This window comes from Nerophis ophidion, linkage group LG24 (genome assembly GCF_033978795.1).
Source record: "Nerophis ophidion isolate RoL-2023_Sa linkage group LG24, RoL_Noph_v1.0, whole genome shotgun sequence".
Taxonomy (NCBI): Eukaryota; Metazoa; Chordata; class Actinopteri; order Syngnathiformes; family Syngnathidae; genus Nerophis; species Nerophis ophidion.
The window spans coordinates 9,354,695-9,372,252 of NC_084634.1; the positions used below are offsets into that span (position 1 = coordinate 9,354,695).

Consider the following 17,558-nt stretch of genomic DNA (forward strand, 5'->3'; position numbering starts at 1 on the left):
TCCTCCCATTGGCGTCCATCCGGGGTTTCCCCCCCCCCTACGCCCCCCCGCTGCTTTAATGAGTTGTTCATTCTCCTCTTGTCTGAACGGAACTTGCACCTCCGACATCCGTGGTCTTGAATACGTCCTCCCTTCCTGCCGGCAAGCACCGAGTCAGAAGCACTTTGGAAGGAAACGTGGCAGTCACTCGCGACAACCTTGGGTGAAATTGACAACAGGAATAATAAACCGAGAAACGCTTCGGGCGGACATGTTTGCCTCCTATTCCCGCTCAATGATTTCCGGGAATTGTTGCCAGTGAGTCAGCCTCCAGGATTCAAAGCGGCAAATTGCTCCCCAGGCGCGCCGCTTTCATGTTGACACAAGTCTGACGAGGCTAAAAATTCCCCTGCTCAACAACTTTTATTGTCACAAGTCTTTATTGACAACGTAACGGAACACCTGCCACATAAATAGAAACTGAATTGTACAAAATAAAAGACCCACTCCCGCAATCATGCAGCTGACCGTAACATCCAGATGTTAACACCACTATCTGGCACCTAAAGTCGGGAGAAAAAAGGCGGAGATTCGGCGGTATCGTTGTGGATCTCCGACATAATCGCTATGACGCTGTTCCTGTCCTCCTTGGTGAGGTTGTTCTTGAGCTTTAGCAGAGACGTCACATGTTTTTCACTGCGGAGAGAAGGACAAAACACTGAGGAAGGACTCGTCAACACGAGCAGTTTGTCTTTAGCGCCATGAGCTGTAATCCTCGCAAAATCTCCTCCCCGCGATTCCGTGGTTTTCCAAGCTGTGCTACAGCTGTTGGCACGATTGCGGATAGAAGACGGAGGGTCGCTCAAAGGCAACGTCCTTACGTAGGGCAGCGGCCGTGAAGAAGGGGTTTCTGGGAGAGAACTGTGCACGAGGAAATGACGGACAAATTGTGGATTCAAGGGCCCCCTCGACATTGTTTGGCCAGGTGGTCAGCTTGAAGCGTCCCTCTGTCTCCGGCTCCCTCGTCATCATGTGACATGAGTGCGTGTTTGTTATGATTTCGCTTCCTGGTTTTGATGATTATCTTTTTGGCCACTCTGTAATGTTTCTCCCTAACCTTATCCACAATTCTATTGCCGCCTGGCTACCCCCGGCTGACCGCTTGCAATCAAGTCCAAGAGACCGCAGCTTTGATGTTTAGGTAACCTTGTGAATGCGGAAAAAGTGTTTCTATCGTGCATTTGCGACACACTTCCATTCCTCCTAGAAACGTGCAAAACCTAAATACCGCATCAAGAACCTGGTCATGGTAATGACCTTCAAGTGTTTCCACAAAAAAGTCCCATCTTAAAACTCATTTGTATACTCTAGCCTTCAAATAGACCCCCTTTTTAGACCAGTTGATCTGCCGTTTCTTTTCTTTTCTGCCCCCGTCTTCCTTGTGGAAGGGGGGGCACAAGTCCGGTGGTCATGGATGAAGTGCTGGCTGCCCAGAGTCGGCACCCGGGGGGGGCCGCTCGCCTGGGCATCGGTTGGGGACATCTCTGCGCCGCTCGGGATGGTCTCCTGCTGGCCCTACTATGGACTGGACTCTCACTATTATGTTGGATCCACTATGGACTGGACTCTCACTATTATATTAGATCCACTGTGTACAGGACTTTCACAATATTATGTTAGACCCACTCGACTTCCATTGCTTCCAGTCTCTCCTAGAGGGGGGGAGTCACCCACATCTGCAGTCCTCTCCAAGGTTTCTCATTGTCATACTCATCCACATCCCACTGGGTTGTGAGTTTTTCCTTGCCCTTATGTAGGATCTGAACCGAGGATGTCGTTGTGGCCTGTGCAGCCCTTTTAGACACTTGTGATTTAGGGCTATATTAATAAACATTGATTGATTGGTTGGTTGAAAAACAGACAGTTTTTTTCCTAAAAACGGTGATGGGCCAGCTACTTGGAAAATGTAGTAAGCAAAGCTACGAGTCACTCTTGATGGAATGTAGCTAAGCTACAGGGGAAGCGAGCACGCTACACGCCAAGAGTAGCTAGCTCCATCAATAAGGGTTCATTACTATTAACTATCTGTCAATGACCTCTAGGGGTCCCCGCACTCCACTGTATGTATTTATTTAGTTTGCCTTTTCTTTGGCCCACTCCTATAATGTTATTAATTTTCTCTACCTACAGTTAAAAATAGCATCTATTTATACCTTGACAAAAAAACAAATGTGTTGTTTGGGAACAGTTGGTAAAAACTGAGGTTTTGGCGTTGTTTTCTCTCAAGGCAAACATTTGTCTAGATACAGCCAAGAACACGCATTATTGTGGGTTTCCTGGACGTCGTCTTCCTCGCTTCAGAAAAAACCTAATCTGTGGGAGAGAATTCCTCTGACAATGTCAAGTATGTTTTGTTTTTTGAGTGGTCAGCTTGAAGCGTCCCTCTGTCTCCGACTCCCATGTCATCATGTGACATGAGTGTGTGTCGGTTATGATTTTTCTTCCTGGTTTTGATGATTCATCATCATCATCATCGGCGGTCACTCGAACAAGTATGACGATCCTCCTGGTAGGGCGGGGTATCCCTTTATGGAGGATGCCTGTGTGTGACTTTGTTTAACGTGGGGAGACTGGTGCACAGACAGTCACTACAAGATCCTTGACGGATCCGGGTCAGGGTCCAGTGGCATGGAGTCCAAGACGACTGGAGACCCTTTTCTAGTGCAGCCTTCATCCGCCATCCCAGCCGTTGTGACGCTCCATAGGGTTAGAAATCATCCTCCGCCGGTTCCACCGTTAAGGTCTTGGGTTGTCATTTCCCCATAACTGATGTGGGTGCCTGCTTCCGCCGTGGTAGTTCTTACATCTACCGTCTTCCCCCTGCTCTGCCGTTGAGGTCTTCACCGTATCCCTGGCTAGGGGGCAGTCAGGTACTAGGCCTTTGCTTAGGGCCACCTGGGGTAACAGTAGTAAAGGAGTTAACCTCCTAGTGCCCCAAGACCCCATAGAGGAGTCTCCACTGCCGGATGCACTTTAACGTCATGCCCAGGACACGATTTTGATGATTGTCTTTCCTCTGACTGGCCCGTCCGTAATGTTTCTTCCGAACCAATTGTGACTCATCATACGAACACCAACCAATCATCTTGGATGTTCTCCGTACGTATGGATGTTCTCATTCATCCAGGTGATTGGAGTTTCTCCCTATTTTTGTTTGCCCTGGATTTGCAGTCCATTTTCTCTCTTTGTAGCTTTGATGTTAGATACCTTGCTACATGGCTCTAAAAGTAGCTAAGCTACGGCCAATGCTACTGGAAAATGTACCTAAGCTATGTAGCTCAGCTACATGTAGCTTGTTACTGCCTAAACAGCAAACCAATGCGGAACAACCAGGGCCGGCAGTAGAAGCCGACTCTCAGGCTCGGAGAGACCAACATGCCCAAAAAATGTCGAGGGGGCCCTTGAAACCACAATTTGTTTGTGAATTCCTCGTTCACCCTTGTCTAGGGAGCTGCCGTACGTAAGGACGTTGCCTTCGAGCGATCGCCCGCTGCCTCCGTTTTCTATCGACAATCACGGGCCACCTGGGGTAACAGTAGTAAAGGAGTTAACAGTAGTAAAGGAGTTAACCTCCTAGTGCCCCAAGACCCCATAGAGGAGCCTCCACTGCCGGATGCACTTTAACGTCATGCCCAGGACACGATTTTGATGATTATCTTTCCTGTGATTGGCCCGTCCGTAATGTTTCTCCCGAAACAATTGTGACTCATCATACGAACACCAACCAATCATCATGGATGTTCTCCGTACGTATGGATGTTCTCATTCATCCAGGTCAGTGGAGTTTCTCCATATTTTCGTTTGCCCTGGATTCGCAGTCCATTTTCTCTCTTTGTAGCTTTGATGTTAGCTACCTCGCTACATGGCTCTAAATGTAGCTAAGTTACGGCCAATGCTACTGGAAAATGTACCTAAGCTATGTAGCTCAGCTACATGTAGCTTGTTACTGCCTAAACAGCAAACCAATGCGGGACAATCAGTAGAGGCCGACTCTCAGGCTCGGAGAGACCCACATGCCCGAAAAATGTCGAGGGGGCCCTTGAAACCACAATTTGTTTGTGAATTCTTCGTTCACCCTTGTCTGTGGGCGCTGCCGTACGTAAGGACGTTGCCTTCGAGCAATCGCCCGCTGCCTCCGTCTTCTATCGACAATCACGGGCCACCTGGGGTAACAGTAGTAAAGGAGTTAGCAGTAGTAAAGGAGTTCACCTCCTAGTGCCCCAAGACCCCATTGAGGAGCCTCCACTGCCGGATGCACTTTAAAGTCATGCTCAGGACCCGATTTTGATGATTATCTTTCCTCTGATTGGCCCGTCCGTAATGTTTCTCCCGGACCTTAGCCAATTGTGACTCATCATACGAACACCAACCAATCATGGATGTTCTACGTATGTATAGATGTTCTCATTCATCCAGGTCAGTGGATTTTCTCCGTATTTTCGTTTGTCCTGGATTTGCAGTCCATTGTCTCTCTTTGTAGCTTTGATGTTAGCTACCTTGCTACATGGCTCTAAATGTAGCAAAGCTACGGCCAATGCTACTGGAAAATGTACCTAAGCTATGTAGCTCAGCTACATGTAGCTTGTTACTGCCTAAACAGCAAACCAATGCGGAACAACCAGGGCCGGCAGTAGAAGCCGACTCTCAGGCTCGGAGAGACCCACATCCCCGAAAAATGTCGAGGGGGCCCTTGAAACCACAATTTGTTTGTGAATTCCTCGTTCACCCTTGTCTGTGGGCGCTGCCGTACGTAAGGACGTTGCCTTCGAGCGATCGCCCGCTGCCTCCGTCTTCTATCGACAATCACGGGCCACCTGGGGTAACAGTAGTAAAGGAGTTAACAGTAGTAAAGGAGTTAACCTCCTAGTGCCCCAAGACCCCATAGAGGAGCCTCCACTGCCGGATGCACTTTAACGTCATGCCCAGGACCCGATTTTGATGATTATCTTTCCTCTGATTGGCCCGTCCGTAATGTTTCTCCCGAACCTTAGCCAATTGTGACTCATCATACGAACACCAACCAATCATGGATGTTCTACGTATGTATAGATGTTCTCATTCATCCAGGTCAGTGGATTTTCTCCGTATTTTCGTTTGTCCTGGATTTGCAGTCCATTGTCTCTCTTTGTAGCTTTGATGTTAGCTACCTTGCTACATGGCTCTAAATGTAGCAAAGCTACGGCCAATGCTACTGGAAAATGTACCTAAGCTATGTAGCTCAGCTACATGTAGCTTGTTACTGCCTAAACAGCAAACCAATGCGGAACAACCAGGGCCGGCAGTAGAAGCCGACTCTCAGGCTCGGAGAGACCCACATCCCCGAAAAATGTCGAGGGGGCCCTTGAAACCACAATTTGTTTGTGAATTCCTCGTTCACCCTTGTCTGTGGGCGCTGCCGTACGTAAGGACGTTGCCTTCGAGCGATCGCCCGCTGCCTCCGTCTTCTATCGACAATCACGGGCCACCTGGGGTAACAGTAGTAAAGGAGTTAACAGTAGTAAAGGAGTTAACCTCCTAGTGCCCCAAGACCCCATAGAGGAGCCTCCACTGCCGGATGCACTTTAACGTCATGCCCAGGACCCGATTTTGATGATTATCTTTCCTCTGATTGGCCCGTCCGTAATGTTTCTCCCGAACCTTAGCCAATTGTGACTCATCATACGAACACCAACCAATCATGGATGTTCTCCGTACGTATGGATGTTCTCATTCATCCAGGTCAGTGGATTTTCTCCGTATTTTCGTTTGTCCTGGATTTGCAGTCCATTGTCTCTCTTTGTAGCTTTGATGTTAGCTACCTCGCTACATGGCTCTAAAAGTAGCTAAGCTACGGCCAATGCTACTGGAAAATGTACCTAAGCTATGTAGCTCAGCTACATGTAGCTTATTACTGCCTAAACAGCAAACCAATGCGGGACAACCTGGACAGTAGAGGCCGACTCTCAGGCTCGGAGAGACCCACATGCCCGAAAAATGTCGAGGGGGCCCTTGAAACCACAATTTGTTTGTGAATTCCTCGTTCACCCTTGTCTAGGGATCTGCCGTACGTAAGGACGTTGCCTTCGAGCGATCGCCCGCTGCCTCCGTTTTCTATCGACAATCACGGGCCACCTGGGGTAACAGCAGTAAAGGAGTTAACAGTAGTAAAGGAGTTAACCTCCTAGTGCCCCAAGACCCCATAGAGGAGCCTCCACTGCCGGATGCACTTTAACGTCATGCCCAGGACCCAATTTTGATGATTATCTTTCCTCTGATTGGCCCGTCCGTAATGTTTCTTCCGAACCTTAGCCAATTGTGACTCATCATACGAACACCAACCAATCATCATGGATGTTCTCCGTACGTATGGATGTTTTCATTCATCCAGGTCATTGGAGTTTCTCCATATTTTTGTTTGCCCTGGATTCGCAGTCCATTTTCTCTCTTTGTAGCTTTGATGTTAGCTACCTTGCTACATGGCTCTAAAAGTAGCTAAGCTACGGCCAATGCTACTGGAAAATGTACCTAAGCTATGTAGCTCAGCTACATGTAGCTTGTTACTGCCTAAACAGCAAACCAATGCGGAACAACCAGGGCCGACAGTATAAGCCGACTCTCAGGCTAGGAGAGACCCACATGTCCGAAAAATGTCGAGGGGGCCCTTGAAACCACAATTTGTTTGTGAATTCCTCGTTCACCCTTGTCTAGGGAGCTGCCGTACGTAAGGACGTTGCCTTCGAGCGATCGCCCGCTGCCTCCGTCTTCTATCGACAATCACGGGCCACCTGGGGTAACAGTAGTAAAGGAGTTAACAGTAGTAAAGGAGTTAACCTCCTAGTGCCCCAAGACCCCATAGAGGAGCCTCCACTGCCGGATGCACTTTAACGTCATGCCCAGGACCCAATTTTGATGATTATCTTTCCTCTGATTGGCCAGTCCGTAATGTTTCTCCCGAACCTTAGCCAATTGTGACTCATCATACGAACACCAACCAATCATGGATGTTCTCCGTACGTATGGATGTTCTCATTCATCCAGGTGATTGGAGTTTCTCCCTATTTTTGTTTGCCCTGGATTCGCAGTCCATTTTCTCTCTTTGTAGCTTTGATGTTAGCTACCTCGCTACATGGCTCTAAATGTAGCAAAGCTACGGCCAATGCTACTGGAAAATGTACCTAAGCTATGTAGCTCAGCTACATGTAGCTTGTTACTGCCTAAACAGCAAACCAATGCGGAACAACCAGGGCTGGCAGTAGAAGCCGACTCTCAGGCTCGGAGAGACCCACATGCCCGAAAAATGTCGAGGGGGCCCTTGAAACCACAATTTGTTTGTGAATTCCTCGTTCACCCTTGTCTGTGGGAGCTGCCGTACGATCACCCGCTGCCTCCGTCTTCTATCGACAACCACGGCAACAGCTGTGGCGGCCATATCAATCACAGCTCCAAAACCAGGGAAACGCAGAGCGTCCGTCTTACTCAAAGCCGAGTCTCGCAGCACGGAATTTCCCGAGAGTCACGGCTCTTGGCGCAAAACGCCCTTTAGTGGAAACACCTACAATTGGCAAATTTTTTTTTCTCCCAGAGAGGTGGAACTTAACGTCCGTGTTTGGAGTACAGTAAAAGGCATTATTGACATCAAATGTGGATTGTTGCACTCGGGTCATATTTTATCGGAGACTTCCACGTCGTCAAAACATGCCAGGACACCTTCTCAGTCCAATCACACACTTCCGGTTTCACGTTCGGTAATCTACTTCGGGTAGAAATATCACAGATTACATATGATGGTAACAATCCACATTTTGATACCCAATGCCTGAAACTGCTCTAAACATGGTGTAGCTCCTCCTCTGAATGCAAGTGCTCCTACAGCAGGACACTAACTCATTTGTGTGTTGTCATTAAGAGTTTCCATGTGTTGGGTTGTTTATAATGTACACAAAATATTGCATTAAAGCAAACCAATTATCCAGTCGTGGCAATAAAAATCAGTGGGAGAGAAACCCAAGAAGGGTTAGGTCCTGGAAAAGCTCACCTGAGGTCAGCACAGGTGGTTCCCAGCAGGGCCACTTGCATCTGGATGGCGGGGATATCCTGACATTTCAGCACTCCCGCTATCATGCTGAGGACCTCCTTCAGCCACGCTTCCTCGGATCCCTGGCGTCACAGAGTGCTCACGTCAGACTCGGAGGAGGGTTTATTTTACCTCGTCTTGAGGACCTGCTCTCAAAGCTTTGTCCACATCTTACGTGTTTGAGGAAGACGTCGTGTAGGCTCTTGGCGTTCTCCTCCAAGGTGAAGCAGGCATGATGCTGCTGCTTCTTGTCTTTCAGTTTCAGCTCCCCTCTCAGGAGCCGCCGCATGTACTCCAGCGCCACCTCCTGGTGCAGCTGACCGATCAGCTCCTGGAATGCAGCGCAACAGCCAATCAGTCGCCACGCTCTTAATCGCTTAAAAAGATGCATTCCCTAAAAATCCTGAGTTTTGATACTTTAGTTAAAGGGGAACATTATCACCAGACCTATGTGAGCGTCAATATATACTTTGATGTTGCAGAAAAAAGACCACATATTTTTTTTACCGATTTCCGAACTCTAAATGGGTGAATTTTGGCGAATTAAACGCCTTTCTATTTATCGCTCTCGGAGCGATGACATCAGAACATGACGCCATTACAAACACCGGGTCTCAGCTCTGTTATTTTCCGTTTTTTCGACTATTTTCTGGAACCTTGGACACATCGTTCCTCGTCGGAGGGTGTAACAACACTAACAGGGAGGGATTCAAGTTGCACCACCGGCCCGAAGATGCCAAAGGTGGCAAGAAATTGGACGAAATTTGTTCAAAATACGAGGGTGTGGGGAAAGCCGACGAAATGGTCAGTCGTTTGTTCCGCACACTTTACCGACGAGAGCTATGCTACTACAGAGATGGCAAGATTGTGTGGATATCCTGCGACACTCAAAGCAGATGCATTTCCAACGATAAAGACAAAGAAATCTGACGCCAGACCCCCATTGAATGTGCCGGAGTGTCTGCGACAGACATGGCACAAAGATGTATGGATAACCTGCAGATGCATTTGCAACGATAAAGTCAACGAAATCACAAAGGTGAGTTTTGTTGATGTTGTTGACTTATGTGCTAATCAGACATATTTGGTCGCGGCATGACTGCCAGATAATCGATGCTAACATGTTATTCAGGCTAGCTGTATGTACATTTGAAACTATATTTTCATCCAGCGTTTCCCTCCACCCACATTTAATGCCAAACAAACACTTACCAATCGACATATTTAAGTTGCTCCTGCACATTTTACCGACGATGCTAAGGCAGGCATGGCACAGAGATGTATGGATAACCTGCAGATGCATTTCCAACGATAAAGTCAAATAAATCACAAAGGTGCGTTTTGCTGATGTTATTAACTTATGTGCCAATCAGACATATTTGGTTGCGGCATGACTGCCAGCTAATCGATGCTAACATGCTATTTAGGCTATCTGTATGTACATTTGTAGCTATATTTGCATCCAGCGTTTCCCTACACCCACATTTAATGCCAAACAAACACTTACCAATCGACTGATTTAAGTTGATCCAGTGTCACAAGATGCTAAGGCAGACATGGCCGAATAGCGTCAATAGCTATTCGCTCAATAGCTTCAGTTTCTTCTTCAATTTCGTTTTCGCTATCCGCCTCCATACTCCAACCATCCGTTTCAATACATGCGTAATCTGTTGAATCGCTTAAGCTGCTGAGATCCGAGTCTGAATCCGAGCTAATGTCGCTACATCTTGCTGTGCTATCCACCATTTGTATGTATTAGCATCACTGAATGACGTCACAGGAAAATGGACGGTGGCTTCACAGATCGCGAAAATCAGGCACTTTAAAGCTTTTTTTAGGGATAGTCCGGGATGGGTAAAATTTTGAAAAAAACTTCGAAAAATAAAATAAGCCACTGGGAACCGGTTTTTTATTGGTTTTAACCCTTCTGAAATTGTGATAATGTTCCCCTTTAAAGTCAAAGTACCAATGACTGTCACACACACTCTAGGTGTGGCGAAATTATTCTCTGCATTTGACCCATCACCCTTGATCACCCCCTGGGAGGTGAGGGGAGCAGTGAGCAGCAGCGATGGCTGCGCCCGGGAACAATTTTTGGTGATTCAACCCCCAATTCCAACCCTTGATTCTGAGTGCCAAGCAGGGAGGTAATGGGTCCCATTTTTATAGTCTTTGGTATGACTCGGCCGGGGTTCGAACTCACGACCTACCGATCCACTAATACACTAGCTTTGTACTTGTTTATACATTTTATGCAAGCCTTTTAGCTAATTTCTATGATTATACACACAAATAGCGTATTTTGGCATTTTCTCTTATCCGATCATGCTAATTATGCTAGCTTTTTAGCTAAATTTGTATGTTTACACGTTCAAATGGCGCATTTTGGCATTTCCTCTTATCATGCTAACATTTTATGCTAGCTTTTTAGCTAATTTTGTATGGTTACACGTACAAATGGCGCATTTTGGTATTTCCTCTTATCATGCTGACATTTTATGCTAGCTTTTTAGCTAATTTTGTATGGTTACACCAATAAACAGCACATTTTGGTATTTCCTCTTATCTGATCATGCTAACATTTTAGGCTAGCTTTTCAGCTAATTTTGTACGTTTACACGTACAAATGGCGCATTTCCGTCTCCCTCTTATTCGATCACGTGCTACCATGCCCAGATTTTATGCTAGCTTTTTAGCTAATTTTGTATGTTTACACGTACAAATGGCGCATTTTGGCATTTCCTCTTATCATGCTGACATTTTATGCTAGCTTTTTAGCTAATTTTGTATGGTTACACCTAAAAACTGCACATTTTGGTATTTCCTCTTATCCGATCATGCTAACATTTTAGGCTAGCTTTTCAGCTAATTTTGTACGTTTACACGTATAAATGGCGCATTTCCGTCTCCCTCTTATCCGATCACGAGCTACCATGCCAAGATTTTATGCTAGCTTTTTAGCTAATTTTGTATGTTTACACGTACAAATGGCGCATTTTGGCATTTCCTCTTATCATGCTAACATTTTATGCCAGCTTTTCAGCTAATTTCGTATGTTTACACGTACAAATGACGCATTTTGGCATTTCATCTTATCATGCTAACATTTTATGCTAGCTTTTTAGCTAATTTTGTATGGTTACACCAAAAAACAGCACATTTTGGTATTTCCTCTAACATTTTATGCTAGCTTTTCAGCTAATTTCGTATGTTTACACGTACAAATGGCACATTTCGGTCTCCCTCTTATCCAATCACGTGCTACCATGCCAAGATTTCCTGCTAGTTTTTTAGCAAATTTTGTATGGTTACACCAAAAAACAGCACATTTTGGTATTTCCTCTTATCCGATCATGCTAACATTTTATGCCAGCTTTTCAGCTAATTTTGTACGTTTACACGTACAAATGGCGCATTTCCGTCTCCCTCTTATCCGATCACGAGCTACCATGCCAAGATTTTATGCTAGCTTTTTAGCTAATTTTGTATGTTTACACGTTCAAATGGCGCATTTTGGCATTTCCTCTTATCATGCTAACATTTTATGCTAGCTTTTTAGCTAATTTTGTATGGTTACACCAATAAACAGCACATTTTGGTATTTCTTCTTATCCGATCATGCTAACATTTTAGGCTAGCTTTTCAGCTAATTTTGTACGTTTACACGTACAAATGGCGCATTTCCGTCTCTCTCTTATCCGATCACGAGCTACCATGCCAAGATTTTATGCTAGCTTTTTAGCTAATTTTGTATGTTTACACGTTCAAATGGCGCATTTTGGTATTTCCTCTTATCATGCTAACATTTTATGCTAGCTTTTTAGCTAATTTAGTATGGTTACACCTAAAAACTGCACATTTTGGTATTTCCTCTTATCCGATCATGCTAACATTTTATGCTAGCTTTTCAGCTAATTTTGTACGTTTACACGTACAAATGAAACATTTCGGTCTCCCTCTTATCCGATCACGTGCTACCATGCCAAGATTTCGTGCTAGTTTTTTTAGCAAATTTTGTATGGTTACACCTAAAAATTGCACATTTAGGTATTTCCTCTTTCCTGATCATGATAACATTTTATGCTAGCTTTTCAGCTAATTTTGTACGTTTACACGTACAAATGGCGCATTTCCGCCCCCCTCTTATCCGATCACGTGCTACCATGCCAAGATTTTATGCTAGCTTTTTAGCTAATTTTGTATGTTTACACATACAAATGACGCATTTTGGCATTTCCTCTTATCATGCTAACATTTTATGCTAGCTTTTTAGCTAATTTTGTATGGTTACACCTAAAAACTGCACATTTTGGTATTTCCTCTTATCCGATCATGCTAACATTTTATGCTAGCTTTTCAGCTAATTTTGTACGTTTACACGTACAAATGAAACATTTCGGTCTCCCTCTTATCCGATCACGTGCTACCATGCCAAGATTTCGTGCTAGTTTTTTTTAGCAAATTTTGTATGGTTACACCTAAAAATTGCACATTTAGGTATTTCCTCTTTCCTGATCATGATAATATTTTATGCTAGCTTTTCAGCTAATTTTGTACGTTTACACGTACAAATGGCGCATTTCTGTCTCCCTTTTATCTGATCACGTGCTACCATGCCAAAATTTTATGCTAGCTTTTTAGCTAATTTTGTATGTTTACACGTACAAATGGCGCATTTTGGCATTTCCTCTTATCATGCTAACATTTTATGCTAGCTTTTTAGCTAATTTTGTATGGTTACACCAATAAACAGCACATTTTGGTATTTCCTCTTATCCGATCATGCTAACATTTTATGCTAGCTTTTCAGCTAAATTTGTATGTTTACACGTACAAATGGCGCATTTTGGCATTTCCTCTTATCATGCTAACATTTTATGCTAGCTTTTTAGCTAATTTAGTATGGTTACACCAAAAAACAGCACATTTTGGTATTTCCTCTTATCCGATCATGCTAACATTTTAGGCTAGCTTTTCAGCTAATTTTGTATGTTTACACGTACAAATGGCGCATTTTGGAATTTCCTCTTATCATGCTAACATTTTATGCTAGCTTTTTAGCTAATTTTGTATGGTTACACCTAAAAACTGCACATTTTGGTATTTCCTCTTATCCGATCATGCTAACATTTTATGCTAGCTTTTCAGCTAATTTTGTACGTTTACACGTACAAATGAAACATTTCGGTCTCCCTCTTATCTGATCACGTGCTACCATGCCAAGATTTCCTGCTAGTTTTTTAGCAAATTTTGTATGGTTACACCTAAAAAATGCACATTTAGTTATTTCCTCTTTCCTGATCATGATAACATTTTATGCTAGCTTTTCAGCTAATTTTGTACGTTTACACGTACAAATGGCGCATTTCTGTCTCCCTTTTATCTGATCACGTGCTACCATGCCAAAATTTTATGCTAGCTTTTCAGCTAATTTTGTATGTTTACACGTACAAATGGCGCATTTTGGAATTTCCTCTTATCATGCTAACATTTTATGCTAGCTTTTTAGCTAATTTTGTATGGTTACACCTAAAAACTGCACATTTTGGTATTTCCTCTTATCCGATCATGCTAACATTTTATGCTAGCTTTTCAGCTAATTTTGTACGTTTACACGTACAAATGAAACATTTCCGTCTCCCTCTTATCTGATCACGTGCTACCATGCCAAGATTTCCTGCTAGTTTTTTAGCAAATTTTGTATGGTTACACCTAAAAAATGCACATTTAGTTATTTCCTCTTTCCTGATCATGATAACATTTTATGCTAGCTTTTCAGCTAATTTTGTACGTTTACACGTACAAATGGCGCATTTCTGTCTCCCTTTTATCTGATCACGTGCTACCATGCCAAAATTTTATGCTAGCTTTTTAGCTAATTTTGTATGTTTACACGTACAAATGGCGCATTTTGGCATTTCCTCTTATCATGCTAACATTTTATGCTAGCTTTTTAGCTAATTTTGTATGGTTACAACAAAAAATTGCACATTTTGGTACTTCGTCTCCCATGCCATCATTTTATGCTACCTCTTTAGCTAATTTTGTATGGTTACACCTGCAACAAGCGCATTTTGGTATTTTCTCCTATCCGATCGCGTGTTACCATGCCAACATTTAATGCTAGCTTTTTAACTAATTTGCTGTTTACACCGGGGGGTTGAGGGGTGGCGTGGCCTGCGGACCTGCAGCGAAGCTGGGTTAGCCAGGACCGGCTTTGAGATCAGCGACAGGTTGCGCAGGTGACAAAGCTGAGAGTGTCTGTCTGATCACCTGTCGCTCCGTTAAAAGGCGGCCGTCGGGAAGGAGAGGGGGAGTTGCTGTGATGGTGGAGAGCGAAACCGAGCGCGAGCGAGACAGAGGACACGGGTGGAAAAACATTCGTGTGCTCACTTGGTAGAAAGACAACTGCCTAAAAGCACCCAAAAGACTTTGCTCGTTTTATTGTAAGATAAAACATTTTTGTAAACATGGAAGATGATTGCTGGTCCGGAGAACCCGGAGGAGCAAGACCTCCACACTGGTATTGACTATTGAATGCACTGTTTTATTGTTGTTCCTAAAAAGGGTATTGCCCCGCCCCCTTCAATTACATCAAAATTCAGCCGCACGTGCCCTGATGAAGACCAGAAGGTGGACCCATATTACACCAGTTTTAAAATCACCGCATTGCCTCCCTGTGTGTTTCAGGATTGATATTAAAAGGTTCATAAATGTTTTGTGCCTTCTTATCTTTTCGATTTGCCTTCACCCTGCGAGGATCCCAGCACAGCCCGATTTAAGATAATGAAAATAAAATATCAGATCTAAACATAACGCCAGATGTACCTTGTGACATGAGTCCGATGTACCCTGAAGAAGCATCATCTCCCCGTCCAGGCAGTCGCACAGGCCGTCGAAGCGCGACTTCTTCAACCAGTCCATGGTTCCGAGTTTACGGTAGTGAGGCTGCGTTGCCATGGTGACAGGGGGACAATCCCAAGGTTGGATTTTCTATGTTCATTCATGAAGCCGCGCCCCACAACGTTGTACGGTAAAGTGGTACCTCAATACAACTGATTCACAACGGGGCCGAAGAAAGTTGCGAGTGCCAGCCCCTTCGACAAAGAAGGTGAGAAACACGACTGAGTACAAATTAGAGCCCTGTAGCAAAGCATGCAGGTTCATTTCGGTGGCCAGTTTGGAACAGATTAGCAACAAAACAAAAAAAAAAGCCAAGTACCACTGTACCGTACATACGTAGCACGCCATGTTTGTGTGTACTACCTTTAGGTTCTTGTGAACGGTGCTCAGCAAATACTCGTGTGAGCATTGTTTGATGTCATCTAAAACACTCTGACAACTTTCCCGAACGTCTCCCGGGAACAAACAGCTCTTCTTCACCAGGAAGTCCCTGGGTGCATCATGGATGGATGAGAGGTAAGCAAAAATAAAAGGTTAACACATGGAAATATTGTAGCAAGATTATTTACAAACAGGTATCTCAATCTGTGCGTCTGTAATCCAGTTCAAATGTCTGCCTACTAATGTGTGCGTCTGTATCTCAATGTGTGTAAACATATCTGTGTGTGTGTGCGTTTGAAGTTGTCTGTCCATATTCTGATTTGCCAGCCTAGTGGTGAGTATGAGGAAGGTCAAGGGGGAGTGGCAGATCAAATCCTCTGACACGTTTAAATCGATGTACAGACAAGTCGTACACGGCAGAAGTGTCACAAAAGTCACACACACACACTTAGATGTAAACACACATTATTTTTTTTACCCACACCGGCGGGCAGAATACGGACCGACTTTATTTATTTATTTTTTTACACACGGACAAATCCTAATACGGACAGACCTATTTTTTTTTTTTTGCGCAGACAAATCATAATACGGACAGACATTTATCTTTTTTTTTTTACACGCAGACAAATCATAATCCGGACAGACCTTTTTTTTTTTTCACAGACAAATCATAATACAGGAAAAAAGTTTTTACACACGGACAAATCATAATACTAACATTTGTTTTAGACACGGACAAATCATAATATGGACGACACATTTTTTTAAATTTTTTTTTACACACGGACAAATCATATGTACAGAAATTTTTTTTTTTTCACACGGACAAATCATTATACGGACAGACATTTAAAAAAAAAAAATTTTTTACACACTTACAAAACCTAATACCGACAGACCTTTTTTTTTTTTTTACACACGGACAAATTATTATAAGGACAGACATTGTTTATTTTTTTATTTTTTTTTACACACGAACAAAACCTAATACCGACAGACCTTTTTTTTTTTTTTTACACACGGACAAATTATTATAAGGACAGACCTTTTTTTTTTTTTACACACCGACAAATCATATGTACAGACATTTTTTTTTTTTTACACACGGACAAATCATTATACGGACAGACATTTAAAAAAAATTTTTTTTTACACACTTACAAAACCTAATACCGACAGACCTTTCTTTTTTTTTACACACGGACAAATTATTATAAGGACAGACATTTTTTTTTTTTTTTTTTTTACACACGAACAAATCATAATTAAAGTTAAAGTGGCAATAATAATTTTTTACACACGGACAATTCATAATACAGACAGACTTTTTTTTTTTTTTTTTTTTTACACACGGACAAATCATAATACGGACAAACTTTTTTTTTTTTTTTTTTTTTTTTTTTCCACACAGACAAATCATAAAACAGACATTTTTTTTTTTTTTTACACATGGACGAATCCTAATGCGGACAGACCTATTTCTTTACATTTTTTTTTACACAGACAAATCATCATATGGGCAAACAGTTTTTACACACTGACAAATCCTAATACGGACAGACCAAATTTTTTTTTTTTTTTTTTACACAGACAAATCATACTACGGACAGACCTATTTTTTTTTTTTTTTTTTACACACAAACAAATCATAAAACGGACAGACATATATACTTTTTTTCTTTTTACACACAGACAAATCATAATATGGGCGAACAGTTTTTACACACGGACAAATCGTAATACGGACAGACGTAATTATTATTTTTTTTTTACACAGACAAATCATCTTATGGGCAAACAGTTTTTACACACGGACAAATCATAAGACTAACCTTTTTTTACAAATGGACAAATCCTAATACGGACAGACCTGATATTTTTTTTTTTACACAGACAAATCCTACTACGGACAGACCTAATTTTTTTTTTTTTTTACACAGACAAATCCTACTACGGACAGACCTAATTTTTTTTTTTTTTTACACAGACAAATCATAATACGAACAGACCTATTTTTTTTTTTTACATACAGACAAATCATAAAACGGACAGACATATATATATTTTTTCTTTTTACACACAGACAAATCATAATATGGGCGAACAGTTTTTACACACGGACAAATCGTAATACTAACATTATTTTATACACGGACAAATCGTAATACTAACATTATTT

The 17,558-nt window shown here is 42.9% G+C and overlaps 1 protein-coding gene across 1 annotated transcript in view; it reads right to left on the reverse strand.

Annotated features, from left to right (window-relative positions):
- Nucleotides 1–400: 400 nt before the first annotated feature.
- Nucleotides 401–17,558, reverse strand: part of LOC133542552 (tumor necrosis factor alpha-induced protein 2-like) — a 37,481-nt gene continuing 20,323 nt past the window's right edge. Inside the window, exons 8-12 of the mRNA XM_061886793.1 lie at nucleotides 15,359–15,485; nucleotides 14,921–15,040; nucleotides 8,268–8,423; nucleotides 8,054–8,175; nucleotides 401–675 (exon numbers count right to left, since the gene is read on the reverse strand). Of these exons, the coding sequence (XP_061742777.1) occupies nucleotides 543–675; nucleotides 8,054–8,175; nucleotides 8,268–8,423; nucleotides 14,921–15,040; nucleotides 15,359–15,485 (658 nt within the window). The 3' untranslated portion in view covers nucleotides 401–542. The remainder of the gene's footprint in view (nucleotides 676–8,053; nucleotides 8,176–8,267; nucleotides 8,424–14,920; nucleotides 15,041–15,358; nucleotides 15,486–17,558) is intronic.